The sequence below is a fragment of the Clarias gariepinus genome, chromosome 11 (assembly GCF_024256425.1).
Source record: "Clarias gariepinus isolate MV-2021 ecotype Netherlands chromosome 11, CGAR_prim_01v2, whole genome shotgun sequence".
NCBI lineage: Eukaryota > Metazoa > Chordata > Actinopteri > Siluriformes > Clariidae > Clarias > Clarias gariepinus.
In genome coordinates this window covers 11,129,016-11,142,803 of record NC_071110.1, presented here as the reverse complement: position 1 = coordinate 11,142,803, position 13,788 = coordinate 11,129,016, and the positions used below count along the sequence as shown (strand labels likewise).

Sequence of the window (13,788 nt, the reverse complement as noted above, 5' to 3'; positions counted from 1 at the left end):
AACCACAGTGAGAGCCATTATCCACAAATGGCAAAAACATGGAACAGTGGTGAACCTTCCCAGGAGTGACCGGCCGACCAAAATTACCCCAAGAGCGCAGAGACAACTCATCCGAGAGGCCACAAAAGACCCCAGGACAACATCTAAAGAACTGCAGGCCTCACTTGCCTCAATTAAGGTCAGTGTTCACGACTCCACCATAAGAAAGAGACTGGGCAAAACGTCCTGCATGGCAGATTTCCAAGGCGCAAACCACTTTTAAGCAAAAAGAACATTAAGGGTCGTCTCAATTTTGCTAAAAAACATCTCAATGATTGCCAAGGTTTTGGGAAAATACCTTGTGGACCGACGAGACAAAAGTTGAACTTTTTGGAAGGTGCGTGTCCTGTTACATCTGGCGTAAAAGTAACACAGCATTTCAGAAAAAGAACATCATACCAACAGTAAAATATGGTGGTGGTAGTGTGATGGTCTGGGGTTGTTTTGCTGCTTCAGGACCTGGAAGGCTTGCTGTGATAGATGGAACCATGAATTCTACTGTCTACCAAAAAATCCTGAAGGAGAATGTCCGGCCATCTGTTCGTCAACTCAAGCTGAAGCGATCTTGGGTGCTGCAGCAGGACAATGACCCAAAACACACCTCTGAATGGCTGAGGAAAAACAAAATGAAGACTTTGGAGTGGCCTAGTTAATGGCCTAAAGCTGAATTACTGTACAACAATTCTGCAAAGATGAGTGGGCCAAAATTCCCCCAGAGCGCTGTAAAAGACTCGTTGCAAGTTATCGCAAACGCTTGATTGCAGTTATTGCTGCTAAGGGTGGCCCAACCAGTTATTGGGTTCAGGGGGCAATTACTTTTTCACATAGGGCCATGTAGGTTTGGATTTTTTTTCTCCCTAAATAATAAAAACCATCATTTAAAAACTGCATTTTGTGTTTACTTGTGTTATCTTTGACTAATAGTTAAATGTGTTTGATGATTAGAAACATTTTGTGTGACAAACATGCAAAAGAATAAGAAATCAGGAAGGGGGCAAATAGTTTTTCACATCACTGTATATTTAGGTTGCTACATAAAAACCATTGTGAAACATTCTGGGAATGATATTGCTTAGTTTCCCCAACTGCAGAGCCAAATGAGAGGAGCTGGAGCAACCTCCCGCAGCTCGGGGCCGCTCGGTAGGTAAACTTAGCCGGGGACGGGGCTACCCATCGCGGCTAGGCAACGAACAAGCCTCCGAGGTTTCGCAACGACGCCGAGGACAGGGAACACAGGACTACTGCTGCAACTTTCTCAGGCCTAAGGACAGCGTACCCCAGCAGCCGTTAAACTAGTTGGTTGGAACATGTTGCGGGCTTGGCTTGGTTTAGCTCGCTGGATCTGCGTAGCGGGTACTGGCAAGTAGAGCTCGCCCCGGAAGCATGACCTAAAACCGCGTTCTCGATCGGGAAAGGGCTATGGCAATTTCCGCTGCATGCATTTTGGCTTATGTACTGTAACGCTCCAGCTACTTTTGAACAGTTAATGAAGAAAGTTCAGATATCCCTTGTGTAGTCTACCTGGACAATTTATTGGTACACGGCAAAAATTTTGAGGGCGTGCTAGCTAACCTCAGGGAAGTCTTTCTGGCTATCCGAGGGCGAATTTGTGGCTTAACCCTAAAAAGTGCCAACTGTTGTGGCAAGAGACCATTTTTCTGGGTCATGTAATTAAGGCTAAAGGGACTGCTACCGATCCAGCCAAAATTGCTGTGGTAAAGAATTGGCCCGAACCAATAAATGTGTCGCAGCTACGCACCTTCCTTGGTTTAGTCAACCGCCGGTTCGTGAAAGACTTCGCCACGATCGCAAGCCCACTGCACGGGCTAACGAAAAAGAACCAGCCGTTTCGCTGGGACAGTGTGCATGCGCATGCTTTCGCTCAATTGCGTGAGCTTTGGTCACGTCTCCCGATCTCGATTATCCTGACGCATCTCACACGCTTATCCTCGACACAGACACAAGCGATGTAGGGCTGGAGGTTGTATTGTCGCAGGTTTTGCAGAACAAACAGCATTATCGCCTACTTTAGCCGAGTGTTGTCTGGACTGAGAGGAATTACTGCGTCACGTGGTGTGAGCTGTTAGCAGTTGTAGCGAAACCATCGGTCCAGAACATTTCCCCCGCGCACAGTCCTCCGGATTCTTTGCCGGTGATCAGCCGGCGTGCTGCCGAGCTACTGCGTCGTCTAGGCCATCACCTGTAGTCGTTTCGCCTGTGCCACAGCTGGACCGTGATTAGCTTATTGCCGAGCAGGAGAAGGATCCAGTTCTACATAGGGTGCTGAGTTGGGTTAAAGCGGGCGTGAGACCGGTTTACACCACAGTCACCCATCTATCACTAGAGACAAAAGCTCTTTACTCCCAGTGAAGGCGAATGCTTTCAACTCCTGGTACCGAGGACGTTGCGGACATGTGTACTGGGTTCGGTTTATGGACATTCTGGCACGCCCTCAGTGTGCGATTGCCTCGGGGTGAAAAAGACCTGCACCACGCCCCTTCATCCTCAAATGACAGCCTCGTGGAATGTTTTTTATCGTGCTCTGGGCATACCGCACAGCAGTGCAGGAGTCTTCACAGCTAACGCCACCTCCCCAACCGGATTTACCCACGAAGTCTGGGTTGGATTATTTTTGTTCTTTAAAAGACAAACTGTTCCGTGTTCACAAGTTGGCGCGTAAACACTTGGCAGATGCCGGTGTTAAGCAGCGCCGTGTTTATGACACTCACAGCCAGATGAGAAACCGGTCACTGGTGCTGGGGCAAAACAGGAGAGACGCCGCCGTCGCCTGGAGGGAGCCTGTTTCTACTGCGGTGGTTCTGATCACATACTTAGGAACTGCCGGGTAAAAGGAAATGCCCTCCAGCCAGACTGGGAGACCTAGAGGGTGCTCCTCGCAACAGACGTCCATAACATTGCCCCCTGCTGTCTGTAACGCTAATTGAGAATGGCCAAGCCCACTCCATTTAGGCTCTCGTGGACTCCGGCTCCGACCGGAACCAGATCAGCGCCGCTACTGTCAGGGCTCTCAGGATTCCCTGCACAACTCTAAGCACTCCACTCGCAGTCCAGGCCTTAGATAGGGGCCCCCTTCTGTCCATCACGCACAGAACGCTTCTGCTCACTCTAAGGTCGTCAGAAAATCATTCTGAGGAGATCGGTCTCTTTGTGATAAAGAAATCTCATGCCTCCCTGGTTCTGGGCCTCCCCTGGTTAACTAACCATGGTCCCCGGATAGACTGGACCAAGCTGGTCATTACAGGTTGGAGCCCCTCCTGTGCCTTCGCTCCGCGCATCATGCACTCCTCACCCCAACCAAACCTGAGGAGACTCTGGATATTTCCCATGTCCCCACTGAGTATCATGATCTCAAGCAGAACTTCAGCAAGATCCGGGCCATGTTGCTTTCACCACATCGACCGTATGACTGTCCTATCATCCTCAGGGTCGCTTATACTCTCTAACCCACCAAGAGAGAGGTGTCATGGACACATACATCACAGAAGCCCAGAATCATCCGCCCGTCCTCCTCCCCTGCGGGGGCAGGATTTTTCTTTGCGAAGAAAGAAGACGGGTCCCTACGCCCCTGTATCAATTACAGTGTGGGGGTCTCAACGAGATCACCGTAAAGAACTGTTACCAACTTTCACTCATGACCACCGCCTTTAAACTTCTCCAGGGGCTGAATTATTTACCAAGCTTGATCTACGGAACGCTTATCACCTGGTCCGTATCAGGGAGAGGGACGAATGGAAGACAGCCTTCAACACCCCCACAGGAAAAAAATTCCTTCAGCCTGACCAACGCCCCTGCCATCTTCCAATCCTTCATTAACGATGTCCTGTGCGTCTTTCTTAACTCTTTCGTGTTTGTCTACTTAGACGACATCTTAATTTTCTCCCAAGGCCTGGAGGAACACCGGCGTCATGTTCGTCAGGTTCTACGGAGACTCTTGGAGAACAACCTCTACGTCAAGGCAGAGAAGTGTGAGTTCCACACACCCTCCACCACCTTCTTGGGCTTTGTTATTTCCCCTTCCAGGATCGAGATGGAACCAGCCAAGATCCAGGCAGTCTCCAAGTGGCCCACCCTGACCTCACAACAAGACCTACAATGGTTCCTGGCCTTCACCAATTTTTACTGCCGCTTCATCCGGGGTAGCTTTGTTACCGCCTCACTCACCTCCCTGACCTCCTCGAAAACCTGTTTCTGTTTCTGGGTGGAAAAGGCTTTCGCTGAGCTTAAGATGAGGTATACCTCTGCTCCATCCTCATCATCCCCGACCCTTCTTGCCAATTCGTGGTGGACGTCGACGCCTCCAACACCGGTGTCGAGGGCATTCTCTCCCAGAGGTCCGCCCAGGATAATAAAATGCACCTATGCGCATACTACTCCCGTCGCCTATCCCCAGCCGAGAGGAACTACGACGTGGGAGACAGAGAACTCTTGACCATCAAGCTGGCTCTGGAGGAATGGAGACAGTGGCTAGAGGGAACTGAGCTCCCATTTTAGGTGTGGACAGACCATAGGAACTTCGAGTACCTTCGTTCCGCCAAGAGACTCAACGCACCTAAAGCTCGATGGTCGTTGTTTTTTTCACATTTTAACTTTGTTCTATCCTATCGGCCAGGCTCTAAAAACGTTAAGTCAGATGCCCTATCGCACCAGTTTCCCTCTTCTAAGGACCCCACTCCATGCCACACCATTTTACCTCCCTCCTGTCTCATCGCAGCCTTGAGATTTGACATAGAGACCAAGGTCCAGCAGGCCTTGACCCAAGAGCCCGGTCCAAGCAACATTCCCCCAAATCGCCTCTTCGTCTACGTTCTCAGGTGTTGGAATGGGCCCATCATTCCCGTTTGTCTTGCAACCCAGAAGCTGCCCGGACCCGCTTTCGTTACCCAACAGCGATTCTGGTGGCCCACGCTAGGAAAGGACGTTCTGCAGGTTCGTGGCATCCTGCGAAATTTGCACCCAAGCTAAAGTAGGCAACCGACCAGCGGCCGGCCTTCTCAGACCCCTACCGATCCCCCGCCGTCCTTGGTCCTATATCTCCGTCGACTTGTCGACATGAGGTGTTGCCCCTGTCCGATGGCAACACCTCATGACTATAGTCGACCATTTTTCAGTGCACCTCGTCCCACTCCCTAAGCTGCCCTCCGCCAAGGAGACTGCGGAGCAGTTAGTCCTTCACCTATTTTGCCTCTGTGGTCTTCCAACAGATGTCGTTTCGGATCAGGGCCCTCAATTCACCTCTCGCTTTTGGGGCGTGTTCTGCAGACTCGACGGGGCGACTCCCAGTTTATCGTCTGGGTTTCATCCTCAGTCTAACGGACAAGCCAAGCGGATAAACCAAGCACTAGAGGTTTCCCTCCGCTGTATGACTACTCGGGACTCGACCACCTGAAGCAGATTCCTCCCTTGGTTCGAATATGCCCACAATTCTCTGCCCTCCTCATTGACAGGTTTGTCCCCGGTACAGTGCTGCTTAGGCTACTAACCTCCACTCTTCCCAGATGAGCCATAATCTGGGTGGCCATAATCCTGTCACCAGTTTACTTATATAGTATTAATAATCAATTTTACATGTTATAGCTGATCGGTGTATCATCAGATACTGTATAATGTACTTATTAATAATAATATACTTCGGGACTTTTCAGTTAATGCTAACTCAACATTTTAATTTAAAGCCTATACAGCATTAAGGATAAAAGGCTGTGCCACGGGCCAATATACTGCACTAACACCTAATAAAAAAAAAAAGAAATGTGTTGTTTTTTTGTTTTATTTTTTAACGGCCATGGTGATTTGGGATAATGTATATGGCAATTGAAAATAATGCATTTTAGTACAATGCAAATACATTAAAGAACCATATATGTGTACTACTGAGCATTAACATGTTTCATGGAGAAGAAGATATGATAACTAGTTGCCTATAAGTATTTTAATGGTGCAAAAAGTAAAACTTCAGAGGCATGTCATCAGTAACTTTTATTGGAATGTAAATGTACATCCAACCTTAGGTGCAGGAATCTGTAAGGGCAACATACAAAAAAATTAGTGTACCCAGGGCAGGCTTAGTAACAATTACCCTTGCATTGTTGCCTACAATATACATAAGTGCTGTCAAAATGAATGATTAATCCAAGTGATTAATCAAAAAAATAAATTATATATGTATTTATATATATTATTCCTGTTACTTTCCTGCTGCTGTTACCTTCCTCGCTGGTGCTTGGTTGTGACATTTCGCTCGAATCTTGAGTCTCTATCACGGACATCTTTGTCTACTTATCACAACGTTAACTAAAAATGCTAATTTATTTAAACGTCCTTGCTGGAGTGTGTGACGTGACGTCATGTGCAGGTGCGATGGATCGCGTACCAACCAACCAACAAACCTCATCCAACCACAATCAAATTCGCTCCATCTGGATGGCGCGATTTATCCGGATGTTTTTTTTTCTTTGTTTGTTTGTTTTTTGAATGACAAGCTGAAATAAAATAGGAGTAACGAGGCTATTTTTAAAATGTTGTCATGCACACTCAATACACGACCGGCACTAGGACCCGGAAGATGGCGGTCGCAAACCAGGAAGTATAAGAGGAGTAAACAAACCATGGCTTAGCGCTCAGTCATTGAGTTTGGCCCATGTCGGTTCAGGCTGTTCGTCTACCAATTCGTGAGTACTCACCTCTTTGGGTTTTGCTTTCTGATTTGAGTGTGTGTTATAGGACGTGGGTTAAATTTGTGTTTTTCCCTTGCTCCCCTTTTGTGAGAGTCCTTAGACCAAATCGCGTGTTTATCCTGCCTACTCGCTTGCTTCCGCGTTTGGGTTTACCAATCACGCAACAAAGGGCTAACTGCTAAAGCTAAGTCTCCTGGTCACCTCAGGTTAGTTCGCTGACAAATGTAAGGAGTAGAACGTACAGATAATTGCGTAAAAATGTAAGGAGTAGAAGTAAAACGTCGGCTGAAAAATAATTACTCCAGTAAAGTATAGATACCCAAAATTTCTACTTAAGTAAGGTAACGAAGAATTTGTACTTCATAACTTGACACTTCTGTATAGGCTATAATACCAAATATCTAACCACTAAATTACTTAAAGATTGTATACATATGGTTAAGGTATTTATCTTCATCTTCTTTATACCACTTTATCCTGTATTCAGGATCGCAGGGATCTGGAGCCTATCCCAGGAGGCTTAGGGCCCGAGGCAGGGTACACCCTAGACAGGGTGCCAATCCATTGCAGGGCACACACATACACACACTTACACATTCATTCTAAGGTATGTATAAAAGACTTTGTTCATCAGTATTGAAATGATTGCTATTTTTGGGGTGCGTGTACAGTATAGTGTTTATAAAGGAACAAATTTTTAACACATATGAATAAACACCAAAAGCAATCATGAAAGATGCATAATGGTTAACATACGATGCATAAGGTTGAAAGGTGATCCTTTTACTTTTGAACTGCTAACAAATGAACATGTAGTAATGATGTCCAACCATTTGTGTCATGTCATAATGATGTTCCTTTAATGTAGTCTTTGAGAACTGCACATAATGACTTAGTTATAAATAATGCCATAATGGCATATATGGACATGAATATAGATATTAATTTTTATTTTTAAAAAATCATTTAATGAAAAAAAAAAACAACAACAGCACATTTAAAATTAGCACACTAAAGGCATAACAATTATGTGGATATAGATTCAGTGAAGAATTAAGCTTACATGACAGCACTAAATATGACTCCTTAGAGAATACTCAATTAACATGATTAAAAAATTGATAGAGTTCATGTAAAAGACTATTTCCCAGATTTAAAGGATTTTACTGAATCTGTACAAACAATAAGATTATAATGTATTGTTATAATAAATTATATAGGTATTGATAGATAACTAAAATTGGTATATACTGTATATTGGTATAAATAGGTAACTAAAATAGTGCTGGTAATATTATAGTGCTAGAGTATGATGTGGAGCTACACAGTTTTTTTTTTTTTTTTTTTTTTTATAACTACAGTTTTACAACAACAAACAAATAATTCTTAATGACAGTGCTAATTTTTTTTCTGAAAAAAAAAAAATACTTAACATTGTTTTTCCCATAGATTCCCACTGTAGTTTACAAACTGAATAATGAAAACATTCTTTAAAAATGCTAACATTTATCTCATTTGTTCTGCATAGACTCTCTTGTCATTGTTACATTTTTCTATGCATCTTGAAAGCTGCAATATTGGTGTAATCATCCTCATCATAATGCTATAGAAGTGTAGGATAAAAAGACAAAGTAAGCACAACTTAAAAATGCACTTGATGCAAACAGCTGTTTGGAGTATTTGTGGTAGGTCTTAAACAATTATGAATAGAATTGCTCATAACAATAATATATGTACATTATTATATACTAACTGCTAAGTTGCTATCTCCTGATATGCAGGATTTTGGTTCACTGTGATGTATAGTTCACACTAAAAAAGAAATTGACAGAGACGGCGAAATGAAATATATACAATGAAAAATCCATTAAGAAATTTTTAAGCTGTACATTTATGTGTTTTTTTTATTTATTAACCATGTTCTTTCATCGGGTCTTAATAAATAAATGCATAAATATATCAATACATTAATTAATTAAATTATTAATTTGTTGATTTGTAAACTAAATAATATAATTTTATAGAACTCTTATTATTCAAGAGAATGTACTGTACCTCTTTGGTTATGGAAAACGGGGTTTTGAATATCCTGCAGATGTGGCCATTGCACTGACATTGTTTACCCTGTGAAAAAGTTTCAGTTTCAGTTATTTCAGTTTTTTTTCATTCACTATTTTTGATCCTAAAAATATTAAAACGTGTAAAACCCAGCTCTTGCTTGTTTCTTCATTATTTATGCCCTATTTTACACAAATGCATTTACAATATATAATAATATATCTTTTTAATTATTTACTGTATTCATTTGGCACATACAGATATACAGCCGTGGCCAAAGGTTTTAAGAATGAAACAAGAATTATTTTTAATGTAATATTATATATCATAAAAAATATGCTGCTTCAGTGTTTTTTGGAGCTTTTTGTCAGATGTTACTGAAGTATAATTACAAGCCTTTCATAATTGTCAACGGCTTTTACTGTCAATAATATCAAGTTTATCCAGAGTCAATATTTGCAGTGTTGTCCCTTCTTTTTCTAGACCTCTACATAAATGCTGTCACTCAACGTCTGGGCCACATCCTGGATAATGGGAGCCGATCTGTGCATAATCAATGCTTGCATTTTGTAGTGTGGGTTTTTGTCCCCCCCAACTTTCAAGGATTGACCATAAGTTCTCATTAATAGGATCAATGTCCGAGGAGTTTCCTGGACATGGACTGAAAATTTAGATCAGATTGTTATCACTTTTGTCTTATGGCAAGGTGCTTCATTCCTCCTGGAACAGGCATTGTTTATCACTAAACTATTATTGGATGGTTGGGAGAATTTGCTCTTGGAGAAAGTTTTTGTACCATTCTCTATTCATGGCTGTGTGAGTGAGCCCATTCCTTGGATGAGCAACAGCACACAATGGTCTCAGGATGCTCTACTGTTGGTAGAGCTCACCTGCATACATTTCAGGAAGGCCAGAAAAGAAACCACTTATCTCCAGGAATAATATCAGGACAGACTGATATTTTGCAAAAGGTACAGGGATTGGACTGCTTCAGACTGGGGTAAGGTCATTTTCTCTGAGGAGTCCCCTTTTCAATTGTTTGAGGCATCTGGAAAATAGCTTGTCCAGAGATAAAAAATGTGAGCTCTATTATTGGTCCTGTGTCATTAAAAAAACAGCTAAATAAAAAAAATGTCTTAAATGCTCTGGGGTTTTAAGGGCTACCTCTCTACCTTTTTCCTTTTGCTCTTATGAATCCTTTCTACTTTTCCTGTTTTTTTAAAAACTTGTCCTCAAATCAACAGTCAGCAACAGCGTGCAATCTCTCAGGTAAGTGTTTTTTTTTTTTTTTTTTTTTTTGTATATGGGGAAATATGTTACCTTTCAACTGGGTCTTTGACTGCTGGTTAAATTGATAGTCATTTAAAATGCACACATCAGTTTACCCCAATTTACAGATAAATGTTTGGATTTATCTGATCCTTTCAAAGGATAACCATAGCAGACTATCCAATAAACAGGAAACCCGTCATGAAAACACCACACATCAAACCCCGGAATCAAACCTTAGAAGTGCTAGGCCCCAGTGCTAACCACTCTGCAACCATTTTACACATAATTATGACACAAAAATACTTACCTATCAACAATTTTGTACTTAGCTCATTTTCCTTCATATTGTTCCATAGTTTATGTTATATAACTAAAGGTTTCTCTGTGTAACTAAAAGTGTCACCTACTTGTACTGCACTGTCAGATCTGTATTGGTCACTGGACCTCTTCTGTAAATGAAAGATGATGTTGTTGATGATGATAATAAAATCATTTACATTTCCAGATATTGTAATAGGATCATAACACAAACACATATTGTGAAAGATAATCACCTGGAAAATCTGCTCCACCTGCTACGCCTAAAACAGGTTTAGAACAAAATTGCTGCATTTTAAACAAATCAGTATCATGGTTTATTGAAAAATATAGTAATAGTAATATGAGTTCTACTGAACAAATCTACCTGTTCTGTGGTTTTGGTGGCCTTACGGGTAAGCTGTTATTAAATATTAAATGTTACAATTAGTTTTTTTGTAACTAATAAAAGAAAAATAAATTATATTAATTACTATTATATTATACTAATTATATTCAGTATAGTGTATACCTGGTTTCCATGGGAGAGTTTAGCCAACTTGCAGTTGCATCAAATCTCCTTTGCAATGCAAGTTCAGATTAAAACATGACAAATATTCTTATTGTTTTATTTTTTTAATTAGGGATAAGGCTAAAATATTTTTTTTATTTTGTGGCCGTAACAGAAAATTATAACACTGTAATATAAATATCTCTTAATTGTTTTATCTTTTTGGTTCTCATAAAAAATATAATTGTTATTTATCTGTTATTGCCCCAAAGGCACTGTGTAGCATTACAATTAATATTTTTACACACTAAAATCTTCGCATGACCATGAATCACTTGACCAATGGGGTTGTTTTTTCGTTTGTCATAATACTTATACTGTTTCCCATCTTTTGTCCAGAGTGAACTTAAAGAAGAATTGTTCCAACCTGGAAATCTGTCTCCAAATTGATCTTCTGTTTAAAAATAAAGATAATGGTTTATCTTGTTATGAATAATGTTTTTACATTTGCATTTCTTGAAACGATGTTTTATTAGGAAATTAAATTCTTACCTTCTTTCAGGTGGTAATTCATCTGCAGTTGTCCTGTAATTGTAGTTTCAATATTTCAGTATCCAATAGTGAGTTTAATATTAGGACAGAATTTTTGGACAGAACGTAAAGACATAAATATATAAACTTACTTTTTGACTCTTCTCCTAAAAATGAGGATTCCAGCAGCAATAAAAAGTAGTAATATTAAAAACAAAGGCAGAATTATACCAAATCCTATGGTGTCCGTACCCAGTCCTTTAAATCCTAAAAAAAGTACACAAAAGTCATAAAATAAATTATGGTCTCACAAACAAACCTAAGCTAAGAAAACATTACTCACGTTTCACATTCATTAAGGCTGAGCTTTCCTGGTTCTTTTTCCCCCAGAACGAAGCTCGACAAATGAGATTTTCTTCTTCTTCATTACCAGTTGGAATAAAAGTAATTGTGGATGTTGTTTCCCATTTGCCTGCACTTCGCTCCACATGGCTCACTACTTCTCTGGCAGCCGGAACATTCCATGTGATAATTGGTGGATGTGATGAGCATGTATGTGTGACAGAACAGTGTATTGTGAATCGCTTGCCTGGCTCCATCTCTTCTGGAAGAGCTGATATCACAGGCTTGTCAGGAGATGCTGCATTTAAAGAAAGATAGGAACATTTAGCAAAACAGTTTTTTGTTCTTTTAGATATATTGTCATAAATTAATAGTTCTACAATAAAAGCACCTTTGCTAAGTACTGGGCTACAAACTATAGATAACATGCACAAACTTTTGTTTCACCTTTCATGATGATGAACACACAGCTGTGGTTGAACCTGTACTTATTTTTGCCTTTTTCTGCATGAAAACAGAATGGTCCATTATCATGCACTTGGACCTTATCAATCTCTAAAGTGCAGTTCTGCTCATCTGGATTCCCCAGAAGCTTTGTGCGGCCCTTAAAGTTGTCTATAACATTAGACTGTCCAGTGTGGAAGACATATTGGCCAGTACTGGTGTACCACAGAACTCGAAGACGCATAATAGGCATGTCACCTGATTGGAATGTACAAGGTATCACCACACAGGACTTGGTCAAAGCACTGATCCTGGGTACCACATTTGCCTGTAAAATGTGGATAGCTGAAATCAAGCAAGCAAACATTTGTTAAAGTTCATACATTTGTCGCGACGAACATGCACACAGACACACAAAATAAAAATTTTAATTGTTGAATTCTATCACAATATTATTAGATACATGTTAGAGGTAAAAAAGAAAAGAAAAAACTACACATACTGTCATTCTCAAATGGATCCACCACTTTGGGTACATATCCTAGTAATAAATACAAAAAAAACGTTAGGTCAGGTAAATGGAAAATGACATCAGTCAGACAGTTATGAACATGGACTTACTCACTTTGAACCTGTAAAACAATGGAAGTTTGGCGGGTTTCTCCACTAGGCATTGTTACAGTGCAAGTCAGTTTCTTGCCATGATCCTTCATTGAAGCTATAAATAATATATTGGAGTAACTGGCCCAGGTTAACGATGGCCCTTTTTTAGTTCCCAGACTCTCTGGTTTGTCATTGTAGTTCCAGGTAAAAGCTGGAGGCTGGCTCTTGCAAAAATGGAAAACTGTACATGTGAAGTTATTTGCAACTCCCTCTACAACATCGGCCACCTTAGGATCAATGGTTATATCTTGACAGGTACCTAAAAATGAAATTAAAAGCCTTTGTAAGAGCACATGGAAATTAAAATTGTATATATTTCCTGAGGGCAAATGGCTCTATTCTTTATAGTTGTGTCATTGACAAGTCTAGAGACTCTTAAGATGGGACACCCTCAATAGAAACTCTGGACCTGATTAATGGAATCTAAAACACATGTTATACAATCACACACTCATTCATTCCATTATCTCTAACCCACTCATCATCTATCCTGCTTTATCCTGTATTCAGGGGCCTGAAGCCTATCCCAGGAGACCAGGGCACGAGGCATGGTACACCCTGGACAGGGTGCCAATCTATTGCAGGGCACACACGTACACACACTCACACAATTTGGGAACACCAATTAGCCTAGTCTGCAGGTCTTTGGACTGCGAAAAGAAACCAGAGTACCCGGAGAAAACCCACAAGCACAGGAAGAACATGCAAATGAACCCATTATCCAAGACAAATTCAAATTCAAATTGACCCCAAAACAGATGTATTTTTACTCTAATAAATGAGTGCTTGGTAATCCCTTTTAATGGACAACAAATTGCATTCAGAAATATACATTGTAAAAATATTACTTACATTCTGCATTATATATTCTGGTAGTTGATGCTGAGAGGCCACTACTGTGTGTAACAGAACATTCAACTTCTAGTGTTTCAGACT

The 13,788-nt window shown here is 41.0% G+C and overlaps 1 protein-coding gene and 1 long non-coding RNA gene across 2 annotated transcripts; both read right to left on the bottom strand.

Moving 5' to 3' along the window:
- Positions 1–8,181: 8,181 nt before the first annotated feature.
- Positions 8,182–12,394, bottom strand: LOC128533635 (uncharacterized). Its single transcript, XM_053507921.1, has 11 exons — positions 12,193–12,394; positions 11,747–12,043; positions 11,556–11,670; positions 11,425–11,457; positions 11,300–11,326; positions 10,894–10,941; positions 10,750–10,782; positions 10,619–10,645; positions 10,472–10,513; positions 8,790–8,858; positions 8,182–8,337 (listed from the first exon to the last, which is right to left on the bottom strand). Exons 1-10 carry the CDS (start codon positions 12,197–12,199, stop codon positions 8,798–8,800), a joined length of 690 nt encoding a protein of 229 aa, XP_053363896.1. The 5' UTR covers positions 12,200–12,394; the 3' UTR covers positions 8,182–8,337; positions 8,790–8,797.
- Positions 12,395–12,424: 30 nt separating this feature from the next.
- LOC128532913 (uncharacterized) lies at positions 12,425–12,932 on the bottom strand. The gene is made up of 3 exons (XR_008361328.1): positions 12,815–12,932; positions 12,692–12,730; positions 12,425–12,534 (listed from the first exon to the last, which is right to left on the bottom strand). It is a non-coding gene; the product is annotated as an uncharacterized LOC128532913 (long non-coding RNA).
- Positions 12,933–13,788: the final 856 nt, after the last annotated feature.